Source organism: Coturnix japonica, chromosome 14 (assembly GCF_001577835.2).
Source record: "Coturnix japonica isolate 7356 chromosome 14, Coturnix japonica 2.1, whole genome shotgun sequence".
NCBI lineage: Eukaryota > Metazoa > Chordata > Aves > Galliformes > Phasianidae > Coturnix > Coturnix japonica.
This window is the reverse complement of record NC_029529.1, coordinates 3228189-3242082: the sequence shown is the minus strand read 5'-3', so window position 1 is coordinate 3242082 and position 13894 is coordinate 3228189. Positions and strand designations below refer to the sequence as shown.

Genomic DNA, 13894 nt, shown 5'->3' with positions numbered 1-13894 from the left:
CTCGGTTCGGTTCGGCATAAGTTAGCACGGCATGGCATTGCTTGGCTCGGCATGGCCCAGGACAGCCTGGCACAGCTCAGACCCAGCCAGCAATCCCAGCAGAGGACATGGGAATGTCCGTGCAAGAGGGGGTGCAAAGGATGCGTGTGTGTGGGTGCGAAGAGGGAGTGCAAAGGGTGAGCAGTGCTTGCATGAGCAAGGCGAGTGTGACTGGGGAGTACAAAGGGAGGAGGTGTGCAGGCAGGGGTAATACGTGTGTGCAGAGGTTGTACGTGCAAAGAGGGTTGTGAGGTACGTGTAGAAAGGTGCATGTATGGAAGTGTGACAAGGTTAGGGTGCATAGTATGCGTGTAGAGTGTCTGTATAAGTGCAGGGGATCTACAAACCTGCGTGAGTGCTGGGAGTGCATGTGATGGATGAGGAGTCTGCAGAGGGGTCTGCACGCAGGGTGGTGTGCAACAACGCAGAAGTGTGCGGGGGGGAGGTGGGGGTGTTGCAGCTTTCAGGACGGACTGAAGGAGGGCTGCGTGTGCTCCGTGCGTGTGCGGGGCTCCGTGTGTGCGTGTCAGCGCAGAGGGACGCGGGTGCCGCCGTGCGCGGAGCGGGCGCCGGGAGCGCAGCGCTGCTGGTGCGTGTGTCCGGGTGCGTGTGTATGAGAGCGAGAGTGAGTGCGTGTGTGTGTGTGTGTGTGTGAGCCCTCGGGTCCTGTGCTATCAGCACACGGCGGAACGGCCGGCTGAGCGGGAGGATCCCGGCCCTACGCTCGGTGAGTGCCACCGCACCGCGATGCGGGACCGGGGCAGAACCGGGAGGGGAGAACCGGGAGAACCGCGGGGCAGCGGGGCTGCAGGGACAGCCGTTGTTTGGGGCCGGTAGAGCGGGGTGTGCAACTTTACCTGGAGGGCGAGCGGGTACCGGTGCGGCTGGGGCTGCTCCCCGGGGGGATGCGGTGCCCGCCGTCCTCGTCCCGTCCCCCTGCGGCCAAGCACGGAGCCGGTGCCCGCAGAGCCGCGCTGTGCTACGCGTGCCGCCTGCTCTTAGCGGCTCAACTAAGTTACCGAGAAGCCATCTCTGACAGGCGATTTCCCCGGGAAAGGAAAATATCGGGGCAGCAGCTCGCTCACCCCTTCTCTATGCACCCTCTCTTGCAGGCACGGTCCCAGGTAAACATGCTCGGAGTGCTCAGAGCAGCGTGGCAGGCTCTGCCCTGTTAGCCCCCGGGGGGGCTCAGCCATGAATTCCTCTCCCCCTACCCCCGGTGCCCCCCCCAGTCTGCTCCAACTGTGGCAGGAAGAGAACCAGACCCAGGGCGGGCTCTGGAATGGGAGCCAGGAGCTGGGCTGGGAAGAGCTGGAGGAGATGCTGTTCCTCTTCGCCAAGGAGCCCATTACCATCAGCCTGACTGCGATGTACCTCGTGTCCTTCGTGGTGGGCTTTGTGGGGAACATCATGTCCATCAGGGTGCTGACGCGAAAGCGCCGGAGCCGGGTGTCCAGCCTGAGTGCCACCCGCAGCCTCCTCATCAACCTGGCAGTGTGCGACCTCATGGTGGTGTGTGTCTGCATGCCCATCACCGTGGGCAACCTCATCTACAAAGCCTGGGTGTACGGGGACTTCCTCTGCCGGGCTGTGCCCTTCATCCAGGCTGTTTCTGTCTCTGCCAGCGTCCTCAGTCTGACCGTCATCAGCGTGAACCGCTACTACAGTGTGCACAACCCACTCAATGCCCGCTCCTTCTTCACCCAGAAGAGGATCCTCAGCGCCATCCTGGTGGTGTGGCTGCTGTCCTCGGGAATATGCATGCCCCTCATCTTCATGAACAGACGGGATGAGATTGGGGTAGTGGAGGGCTTGCCCCTGGTGTTCTCCATCTGCAGGGAGATTTGGCCTCAGGAGAGGCTCAAGCAAGCCTATAACTTTCTGCTTTTCTGTGCCCTTTACTGCCTGCCCGTCCTGTTCAACATGGTCATCTGCTTCCTGACAGTACGCCGACTGTGGAGTCGCAGCAGCCAGCTGAAGGAGAGCAGTGCCCTGAACCGCTCGCTGCCAGCCTCCAGACTGAAGATTCGCAAGAAGGTCGCCCAGATGGTGGTGGCCTTGGTCCTGTTGTTCGCCATCTCCTGGCTGCCCGTCTACCTGATGGACATCTGGATCGATTTCAACATCCCCAAGTCTTTGCAGGATGTGACTCCTTCTCCTTGGATCCTGCAGCTCAGACCTTTTGCCCAGTGGCTTGGCCTCAACAATTCCAGCCTCAACCCTATATGCTATTGTTTTGTTGGGAACCTCTACAGATCAGCCAAGGAAATGAAGAGCAAATACCACCAAAGAATGATCTCTCTCTTTAACTTCTCTCTGTCCGAAGGGACAACCCGTTCCTCAGTCCCAGAGCTGTTCTCTTATCAGAGCCCAATGGAGCCTGCCAGGAAAGGGCACTCTGCCACACCTACCATGGGCAGGAGGGCCCAGGGAGACCCTGGCACTAAGAATAAGTGTGGACACTTGAAGCCTTGCCAGCACCCACCTCTGAACACTGTCTCTAGTGAGAACACTTCCTTATGATTCTGCTCAGGAAGTGCACCTCATTTCCTCCTCTGCATTTAAGGACTCTTAAAAGATCTTTATGAACCAGATACTTTAATGATGGAAAAAAACCCACTTTCTTCTAAGCACTCCCACCACCAGCTCAAAAATCCAGGCAGGGAAAGAAGAGAAGAACATGTGGAAAATATATTTTAACACAGATCAAGTTTTAAGACAAATGATTTCCACTGGGGACAACCAGCTGCACAACCTGTTACACAGGCAGAGCAGCTCCCCAATGGGGGGGCTCTCCTCTGCAGCTCCATCTCCGAACAAAACAGCAGAGGCACTGGGATACAGCAGTGATTTGATTGCTTGCTGCTGCTCATCCTGTGCTGATAGCAAAGCCAGGGCAGGCACTCTGCTGCAAAGATGTCAGTTGTCGTCACAAATAGTGAAGAAACGCTAGGAACAGTATCATAAAAAATTAGTGAGGGATTTCACATGCTTTGTCACTTGAGATTTCATTGCCTGACCATATTGTTTCACTATACCATGCAAATAAATTCTCCTGATGTGAAGAGACGGTGCCAGAAGTGCTGAAGCAACCATTGCCACTCCACATTTGGAAATTGAGAAGGGAGAATGTAGCCTTGGAGGTGATGTAGAAAATGCAGTAGGAAAATATTTGTTGGGTATTGGCTCTCTTGTTCTTACAGCTATGTTCCTGTGCACGGAGTGGAAAGAACTGGGCTTCTATTAACATGATTTGCACTTGAAAAACCAGCTCTTTCTCAGCTATGTCCGTACCGAACAAAGTCACTGGCATGTGAAAATAAAAATAGAAAGTGTTTTATAGCTAATAAAATCAGAAGCAAATAATGCAATGCAATTTGTCTGGGAAGGCAAGAATCAAAGTTCTTTCTCTTCCTGAGGATCAGAAGTAGGTTAAAACCTATTTCTTCCATCATGTCTTTTGAAAAAGGTCTTCATAAATAAACACTGTATTTTTATTAGGTTAGCATTGAAAGACCTCACTAAAGCGTAGGAGCCCTATTGCAACAAACATCTGTATTGGTAAGGAAATATTTCTCTCAAAGATCTCAGAATGAAAACACACCAGGCCAGGCAACAGGTGAGAGGGAAAAGGAGTGAGCTGTGACCCACAAGGATGGAAGGAACACAGATCAGCCCCTGCTCTGTGTCTATACAGGGCTGCGCATAAGGGGTTGTGGAAACGTCAATGCCACGGTGCTGAGCTCCAGGTGGGAGCTGCAGGGAGAAGGCATTGGGCAGCCCAGGATGGGGTCTGCATCTCATGGGAGTTTGTAAGACTGTGAGCTTTCTTACTGCTGAAAAATGGAATGATGTCTGGGGAAATACAGGTCACAGAGCAAATCCTCCTGCCTTTTAGGGCACCTTGTGCTTACACAAAAGAATTAAATAATAGAGGTCAAAAAATAGCCATTCTAGCCAGCAGGATTTCCACCTCTTTAATGATTGTTAACAAACATTTTACATTGCTAATTATCTGCTCAGAAAACAAGAGGTTCCTTTTTAATGCAGCACCATCCGCAATTTGTATTCCCTCTTTGTGTGAAGGAGAAAGAAATTACAACAGCCAGCTTTATTTTGCGTGAGGAATGTCTTTTATGTGTTCTGGCAGATGAGATCATCTGCATTTCTGCAGGTGATATAGGAGCGTACCCCCTGCTCGGTGTTTTAGCAGCTGTGGAGGAAAACCTGTGAAGATTTTATTTCCTCTTTCAAGGCACATTTTTAGGGCTGGCACAATGTGTTGGGCTGAGGAGCACCGTCAGCTTGATACAGGTCCTGGGGACAGATGTCTGCCACCCACAGACCAGATGTGACAGTGCTGAGACCTCCCCACCTTGCCCTGACGGATGTGTTTAATCCTGTCCTACAGAAATTGTACTGAAAGGGACATGGAAATGCTGGCCCAGCTGCACCCTATGTGGCAGGCAGCTCTGAGAATGGCTGGACCAAATGATGCCATCAGTGATGCAAGAAACCCACACTGACAAAGCTTCCCATTGGAATTTTGTTGCCCCCTCAGCTCATGATCTGTCTCCTTGGTCCCACTCTGGAAGTCTCTCTGCCCTCCATGGAGACCCAGTGGGGCTGTAGGTTCTCCTGAAGGTTCCTATGCCTTTCTCTCCTGACAGCAAATGCCCAGGTCCTTTTCCAACCGCACAGACCTCCAAGACACACCGTGACAAATACCCCTCCTGCTGCACAGGGTTATCTCTTCACACTCTTCAATGTACTGTTTTTCAGTCTCGTTTGGTGTTCCTTTTCCTATAATAAAGACAAACTGCTCTGTTGAACTCCTCTTGGTCTCCTTCTGTCACCCCTTCTCCAGCTGCTTCCCCCCTGTTTGTTCTGCAGAGGAATGTCTCCAGACCCCTCCACTGTTCCTGCCCAGTGGTCAGTTTCCCCCAGCCTATTTCCTATTCCCTTCTCCGATGCCAATCCCAGTGCAATCTGCCCCATTGTGCAGAACCACTCAGAGAGCCCTAGCTCCTTTTACCCAGTAGCTGACAGGTAGTGATGGATTTTGGCTGCCATCACCTTGGGTAAATGGGGAGTGGTGACGTCAATGTAAAAGATGCTGCATCCCATGAGCAGCTCCGCTGGTGATTCCATTAACCTGAGCCAGGCTGTGCAGCACAGCAGTGCCTGTGTATCTCATGCACGCTGAAATCTCTGCTCCTTGGGAATCAAATTCCCCCCACTCCCATCTGATAAAACACCTTCTATTTGTGCCTGAAAAGACATGGAAGGTCCTCCAGGCCGTGCATGCACCTCATTCTGGATGTACTCATAGGCATTCAAGGTCTCGTGGCCCTTTGGGGAATGGGAGCAGACACAGATCTGAGTGGTGAACGAGGATGATTTCCTCAAAGAAGCTCAAAGCAAAAAGCCTCACACTTGGTGTGCAGTTGAGGAAATGTGTTTCTCTCTAAATGCCCCCAGACAGACTGAAAATGGGAATTTGAGATGTCTTGAGGGCAGTGCCTTCCCGCAGCAATGCTGCTAATGCATCTAAGTCCCACACTTACCCCCATGGGTCCTCCTTTTCTTCTTTGCCACTGAGTCAATACAGGCGTTTTATCAGTCCACCAAAATAGCATATTTAAAACAGCTTCACTCGAATCCTCTTGCTGCTGTAAGGACTTACAGACAGGCACAGCTTTCTAGCTCTCGCTGGGAATATCCCGCAGTCTCCTCTTTTACTGTCAGTATTGTCTCAATAATGCTATGGATTTATTCTCCACCTGTGAACCACTGGAGAGAGAAATAAATAAATAGAGCCTTTCATATGAGGCATCACAGAGGCATGTAAAATCATGACTGGTATGTAGCACTCATATGGAGAATGATGAATCACTCCTTATAATAATGCACCCCAGGAAGGCGATGGAATGATGAGATGCATGTAGAAGGGTGAGGCAGCCCCTCATGCCCCACTGCCAGTAGGGCTTGTGCTGAGTTAGGAGCAATGTGAGGAGCTCAAGGAGCTCAAAAGGAGACAGGAGAGCTCCCAGCAAAGAGGGCCATTGGGGGCTATGAGAAGCAATGATGCAATATGTGGCAGTGAGGTTGTTGGGTCTATAACCTATAGCTTCCAATCTAAGTCCTTCCCAGCACTGCTCCTAATGTAGCATGGGAAGCAGGATGCTGGGCTCCCTGCAAGTTAAGATCATAGAATCAGAAAGGCTGGAAAAGAGCTCTGAGATCATCTAGTCCAGCCATCAACCCATCACCACCATGATCAGTGCTGGACTATTCTGTGCAGTTATTCCTACATCCCTATGAAAATAAAATAAAATAAAAAAGACCTGCATTAATCTGAGTCCTGTTTTAAAGAAAAGAAGGAGGGCAGAGGCTGATTTCAGACCTGGCATAAATCGATCAAGAGTAAAACTTCACAGGACACAGCCACCTGGAGGTAGGACACGTTCCTGCTGACACAACACTGCGAAATGCTCACACAGCCGCTTGCAGAGCAGCACCCGAGGAGTCCCAGCGGACACACACAGAGCTTCACCGGTGCAACAAACCAGCAAGAGCAGCTCCGGCCTGATTTTAGCTTTCATCAGTCCTTTCAGTGGGTCAGCACTTTGTTGCAGCAATCCTGAGCATCCCAGAGAGAAGAATCTCCTCTGATGGGGAACTCCTGTCTGTTGATGCCTTGCATATCCCCTTTTATATACTTTTATATACTCTGGTTTCTCTTCAGATCGTATTCTTTTTAATAAGGATGGTGAGGCAGTGACACAGGGTGCCAAGACAGGGGATGGTGCTTCATCCCTGGAGACACCCAAAGTTGGGTGGGATGGGGCTCTGTGCTCCTGATGGAGCTGTGGGTGTCCTGGCTCATTGCAGGGGAGTTGGAGTAGCTAACTTTTAAAGGTCCCTTCCAACTCAAACCATGCTGTGATACTATGATTCTATCACATATACTGATGCTGGGACTCAGTATAGGTTGGAATCTGGCTATTGAGTTATCCACACCACCAGCAGACCCAGGCACAGCTCCACTGCCTCCTTCCACACCACAGCACATCCCATCCAGCAACACCAGAGCTGTCCTGGCTCAGAATAACTACAGGAACTGGGAGAGCACGGGAGCTGTGTGGGTTTCCATCGTGCTGCAGTGTCCTTGTAGTAGAGAAGCAGAGAGTGGAAGTTTTCCAGGGAAATTCAGCATAGCACAGTTAACCTTAGTGATTATATTCAGCATACAAATAAGTCCCGGAGGCTGCTGGAAAAACAAATGAGGGCAACTATGAGCAGGCACAGCTGAGGAGACCACTGAAGCCCTGCAGGAAAGAGGCAGCACACACAGCAGCACTGCTTGGCTGGCAGACACAGGGCTCATGGAAGGCTTTCCAAACTCTAACAATGAATGGTGAGGTCAGCCCTGGGCACAGGGGCTGCAGTGGGTTCTTCTTTCACCTGCTGAAGGTCTTCAGGCAAAGCCCCAGCACTCAGAGCCAGAATGAGGCCACGCCAGGTCAGCACAGCGCTGCTGCTGCTCCCAGCCATCCCTTACAGCCCACAGCAGAGGCTCCAGGTGCCCTAATTTAGGGACTGCACTCTCAGCTTCAGACAGATGGGAAAACCTGATTTGGGGCTGAGGGGGAAGCAAACATTATATCTGGATAGGAAAGGTTGGTGCTTTCTGCCTTACGGGGATACCGCTGGCTAAAGGTCGTCTCATAACTATTATTGCATTAATATTTTATTAAAGTAATAATTAAAAAATTATTTCAGCAATAAGGGTGGATTTAGCACTTGCAATGGGCATTTTTCGAAGGGAGGAATTCGGAGCAAAGCCCTCCTGCTTGTTGTCTGTGGCTGATGGCAGCAAAGCCCTTGAAGCAGTCAGAGCCCACAGTGTGGCTGTGGAGGTGGCTCAGTGCTGGCAGAGGATGGGCTCGTTGTCACTGCCTGGGAAGGGGACACCCCATGGAGTTGCAGTGTGACTCTTAAATTCAGCTATTTCCTACGCCTGCTATTTTCCTATTGCATCCTTTTACATTGAAGGGAGCTGCTGGCTCTTGTTGCTGGCTGGGGGAAATGTAATCCAAGGAGAATGTATTTTCTAAAATACAGATGGAATTTCTGCACCTGGGCTTTGAAAAAATCCAGGAAGGATCAATGTGTCCTCATGTGCCTCGCTGTGTCTCTCTGAGTTTTTACGACAACAGCCAGACACTGCAGAGCACAGAACGCCGTGTGCAGGGCAGGATAGAATAGCCAGGCCTCAATCATTCCTTAATCAGACATGCCTTTCTCAATTGCAGACCTGTGCCAGGCTCTCTGGGTCCGGTCTGCAAAGAAATGAGCAGACAGCACTGCTGCTGCTCTGGCTGTACTACACAGCAGGACCTCTGCAGAAGCACCCCAGGGTGTTGGTGGCTGTCTGAGCAGCACCCCCAGCTCCACACCTCCAGCATGGAGGAGGATGGAAGGACTGAAGTAGCCATTTCAGATCCTCAGCAAGGCTGGGCATGAGAAGAGCAGGGTAGCCACAAGCTGGAGATGACCCAGCACCTCTGGGTGGCTTCACAGCTTGTCCCTGTCCCACATGCTGCCCACTCTTTGCCTTTTTCCATTTTCCACTTGAGGTTTTTGCAGTCAATCACCGCTTTCCTCTCCTCATCCATTCACTAACAAGAGTGGGGCTGATGAATTAAAGATCTGTGCAGAGGGATGTTTAGGCAGATGTATCCCTCATCTGGTGTTTGCAAGGCATGAGCCGTTATCTCACAGTGTGGGGTAGGAAAAAGTGGGAAAATATTCAGGAAATAACCAAAAGAATAAGAAAGGGAATGTAAGAGAAGCAAATCCAGACAGTGAGATGAAACTATCTTTAGGCAATTACTGGGGAAGAAATAGAGCTGCCAAGGATATTAGAGCTCTTATGCACCTGCTAATCTGTTCTGATAAAGGTCTGACCAGCTCAGCTAAGAACACCATTAAATCTGCAGTAATCGGTGCCAGAGGCAGCCCAAGGGCTCAGCAGCCGAGTGCCCCAGGAAGGCCATTTCCAGCAGGGATGTGCACAGCCCACAGCAGGTACATGCTACCTGCCCCTGGGATGGAAGCACATCACCCAAGTTGCAGCGAGTCAGTAACCTCCCTCATTGCCTTTACCCTGCATTTCTTAAGGCTCCATCCAACACTTCTGACTTCTAACATTGTTCTTTCGTGTTCTGTAGCTTAGGGGAAAGCAAGAAGTTCCTACATGGCTTCACAGCATGGATCAGTGATCAGTACTTACAGCTGACTCACAAAATCTGCCATGTCATGAAGTCTCTCCAAAAGCTTCCAAAGCCAATGACCTGGTGAGGTCCCTGGCAGAAATACACTGAGAATGTGCAACAGGACGAGAACAGGAGCAAAAATTCTCCTAAGTCCTGCAGGTGCAAAGCTTCAGCCTGCTCCTTGTAGAGCCAGAGTGGGACAGGCATCACAAGTCTGCGTGCAGCCTGGAGCCTGTGGCAGGCCAGGTCGGGGCTGTCAGCCTGGCACAGATGTGAGTGCCTGACAAGGCGATGGGAGGCTGCCTCCCCCGCAGTGTGTCCGAGCCTCCTTTGTGACTGGAGACGTTATCTGCTGCCTGAAAGCACACAGACTGCCTTCCTTTTCATTGCCTCTCCACCACTGTTGACTTCAGCCGCATTTCTTCTGATTTATACCAGCAGAAGCTCAGAGCGAAGCCCACAGCGAGCAAAGTGCTGTCAAGGTGAGGTTCCTGTCACATCAGCTGCCATAATTCCATCGACTTAATGAATCTACTCCTAATTTACAAGTCAGAGCCGGATCCAGCACCAGCAGCTGAGTACAACGGTGCCATTTTTATATATTCAAATTTATACCTGAAATAAACACCACGTTAGATCTTTCCAACAGGTCTGAACTGCAGCGTGCTCCTATTTCTCCCTGCAGAAGGGTGAAATTCTCTTTAATGTTTTGAGGTAGCCTTCATGTCTCAATGCTGGAGGCTTTTCAGAGTCCCAGATAGGAAACTGTCCTACAGCCATGGGCTGTGTGGGCTGGGGACCCCTCCTATGGAGGCGGATTCCTGGGTCCAGCCCAGCTGCCTGATGAGGTGCAGTGAAAATTAAGATAAAGTAGAAGAAATAATGCATTTCCCTCCATACAGGCTTCTCTTGTGTACTCCAGGAATAAGCAGAGGTGTGTGATATACCTCCCTGCCAATAAAGGGGCATAGATCGAGATGGCTCGGTCCCATGTGATCACAGGTTTAGAACAGAAATTCACGGCTTAACCAATATTACACCACAAGGACAGACACTTCCAGACTACAGGATAGTGGGACAGATCCATACTGACCTGCATCCCCAAAGAGAAACCATCCACAGCATGCAGCCTTGTGCCTGTATCTGTGAGCACAGTACAGGAAGGCTATGTAGGGTGGGAAAGTCTCTGCTCTCAAGTGAAATAACAACATTCTCTTCTTGATCTCATCTCCCAAATTCCCTTTCTAGGCAGGATGGCCCAGAAGCCAGAGAGCTGACATAATTGTCATGGAAACAGCAAAACTTTTGTGCACAGCACGATGCCAGAACTGGAAGCCAAAACTCCTAGCAACGGCAAACAACTCATTCCTGAACCTTTCACTCCATCAAGCAACCAATGAAACCTTGGAAAGCAGGGGTGGTGGGGATGTGGAGGTCCAGGCACTGGTAATGGAGCAGCTCCATCTCCTTGACCTCCTCCCTGCTCTCTGCCAAGAGAGATCCCGCTGTGACATGGGGAAAGTCCTCACTCCCACTTGGGTTGGCTGTGAACATGCAATGGAACCCAACAGGCATCTTGAATGTCTTACCTGCAGACCTAAAGCTGTAAAACAAAGCAGGTTTGTAAAACAAAGAGAGGTGGCCAGAGGCATCATTTGCTGCCTGATCTTGTAGCATAGAAATGTGGCAAATAACCCTCATGCTGCTTTCTTCATATTGGCTGGAGGAAAGCCCCGGGGCACAGCACTGCATGGGGAAGGTCTCTACCCTGCTCAGTGGGAGCAGAGATGTGCTCTGCTGGTCAGAAGGGCTTCAGAGGAGTGAGAAAAGCAGGGCTTCGTTTCTGTTGGTAAGCCTGAGCGTGCTCAGTCAAGAAGCTTTTGCCCATGGGAAATGTTTTGATAGATTATTGCTGCTCATGTTTTTCTCCTCCAAGTCCTTTCTCAACTGTGAGAAAAGCTAAGCATTATATTTTTATTATCCCTTGGCGAGTTGTGCTGGAATAAAAGAAATCTGCAAATAAAAGGGAGATACTATGGAGTGTGGCCATAAATTGGACACATGCAGAGCTGAGAACAGCTTGGATGCTGAAGTAGAGAGAAAGAATGTAAAAGAAGTATCCATACATGAATGTACTTGTGGTAGGAGTAACTCTGAGATCCAGATAGCCAACCTGGGAACTACATGAATTTGCCTTATCCTTTCATAAAACCGCTGAAGTTGGAAAAGACCACTAAGATCATCTTGCCCAGCCATCAACCCATCTTACCCTTCATCATCCTCAGTGCATGAGGTCTGATGTCCACCCAGTGCAGGGGAGGACAGTGGGTTCTGACATTCCCTGCTGCCCCTACCACAGCCCTATTCCTTCCATCCCTGAGCAGGTGCTACATCCCACAGCACCGCAGGGCTTTGGTCTGGAAAGGGTTGGGCTGGAGCTGTAGGACCCCCCTGCAAGGACTGGGCCCTCAGAGGAAAGCTATCTGCATACATCTGTAAGTGCAGAGATGTAATTTGTCCTTTCTTTGCTGCTTAAATTATACAAATGAGATGGCGTTCCTTTTTCTTGCCTTATCCCCAGAGAGTCAATACATTAAACAAAACATTAAAATATACTCATAATCACGGAAATTCTCTCATATATATTTATAATCTCCGAATAACTGGCATTAATGCAGAAGAGGCTCCTATGTGCTTATCTCTTCTTGCCGCTTATACGCCCAAAATATACAGCACAAGAAAGATAAACACATTGAAACTACCCATCCATTAACATATCTGCCACCCAGAAACAAAGGGAAGCAGAGAAGGAGACAAACACAATTACAGCGACGTGTCTCCGCCTCTATCTGATCATTAGAGACAACAATAAGGGAATTAAACATCAACCTGAAGACTCTGGTGGCTATTTCCAATGTGAGAACCACTAAGAACAGAGAATGGGCAAGGGGAGAAGTGGGCACACAGGCTGTGTGCAGGGTAGGGCCCCCCAGTGGTGTTGGGGACAGCTTTCCCCCAATCATTTCTGAACATTAAGGCAGCGGATGCTCTCCACTACGCTGCCTCAATGACCCGGCTTATTAAGAAGAGCTCAGCCTCCACCTCCCACTTCATGCTGATACTCTGCACTGAGAGCTGAGCGCCACCAGTTTGATTTGTGGGCACCCCCACAGCACTCAGCCTCGCTGGTAAATTCAATCAACCGCCCTCGCAGGAATCACTCCCACAGCCACACAGAGTGTGAGGGATATTATTGGAGTGGCCAGTTGTGAAAACCTGACCTTCATCCTCAGTAGCTTAGCGCTATAAAAGCCAACTCCTCTGATATCAGTGAGACCAACTGCTGCTTCCCCAAGATGCATTGATGCCAAGCGCACCTTGAGTGTGTATTAGCAATAAGTTACTGGAGGTGCCTCTCCGTTCCTTCAATCAAAAAGCAATCACCCTCCTCCCTTCCCCATGGCAACTGGGGTTCAGTAATCACCTCATCACCTATTCCAAATTGATGTTGAAACACACGTTCCCAAAGATGGAGAGCTCTGGTCTCTATTAAACAGCAAATATTTGTTACTGCTCAGACAAAGCACCTTCCAGTCTGCCTCCGGATACATGTCCCCTTCTCTGCTTTGAAGGATGGTGGGATGGAAAGCGCGGAGGAGGTCAATATTTAAACAGCCTGCTAAAGGAAAACTGCTCTGAGAGCCAGAAAGCCAAATGCTCTGCACGTGGAACTTCCAACAAAACAAACAAACAAAGAATCAGAATGAAGCATTGTGCTTTGGCCATCGGGAGGACTCCTTTTGTTTTCTGGCTTTGGCAGGCAGGTTGACAGCCTGAATTGCCATAGCATTTATGCTACACAGAAGGCATCTTAATTTTGAAGCCAATGCAACAGAAGACATCTAAGCCAGAAGTGAAGGCCACCATTTGTTCTGCTGTCACCTCCAATGGCAAGAAAGCAGCTGCCCTCACAGCCAGCTGAGCCAGAGGAAAAGCCAGGGCAGATCCTGGTGCTCACAGACACTGAGAGATCCAGGATGTGACCTCTGGGTGTGAGCCATGATGCCGAGTGCTCACGACTTTCCTTCTCCATTTGCTCTGTACAGTCATTCCAAGACATACAGACAGGACAAAATCGAGGCTCTGCATTTTGCTCCAAAAGTAAGAAAATAAAGAAATTCAGGGTGATCATGTGAATTCAAAACTGAAGGATATGAATTTCAGGCTTTTTTCCTAAACGCTTGTACTGTAAAAGTCATACTAGTTTGAAGGCATATAGAGAAATATAGGAAAACAGAGGAAATCAAGGTATAGATCAAGACTCGGGGGAAAAGCAACAATTCTTTGAAGAGGGGGGAATGGCTGGGCATTGTGATGGACACCGAGGTGTGTGCGGCTCCTGAAGGGAATATAAAAAACCTCCGGATAAGAAACCACACACACAAACACGTTGCTTCGTGGCACCATCTGCTGGGAGAGAGCACGAACAGCCGAGAGGAGGATGGATGGAGGCCCTATCATTTGTTGCTTCCAAGAGGCGCAGGTGAACGGCGTATGGGGAAATGCAGAGTGTC

At 50.0% G+C, this 13894-nt stretch overlaps 1 protein-coding gene across 1 annotated transcript; it reads left to right on the top strand.

Moving 5' to 3' along the window:
* Positions 1 to 1005: 1005 nt before the first annotated feature.
* Positions 1006 to 4871, top strand: LOC107320798 (orexin receptor type 2-like). The gene has a single exon (XM_032447699.1). The coding sequence runs from the start codon at positions 1234 to 1236 to the stop codon at positions 2560 to 2562; it is 1329 nt and encodes a 442-aa protein (XP_032303590.1). The 5' UTR covers positions 1006 to 1233; the 3' UTR covers positions 2563 to 4871.
* Positions 4872 to 13894: the final 9023 nt, after the last annotated feature.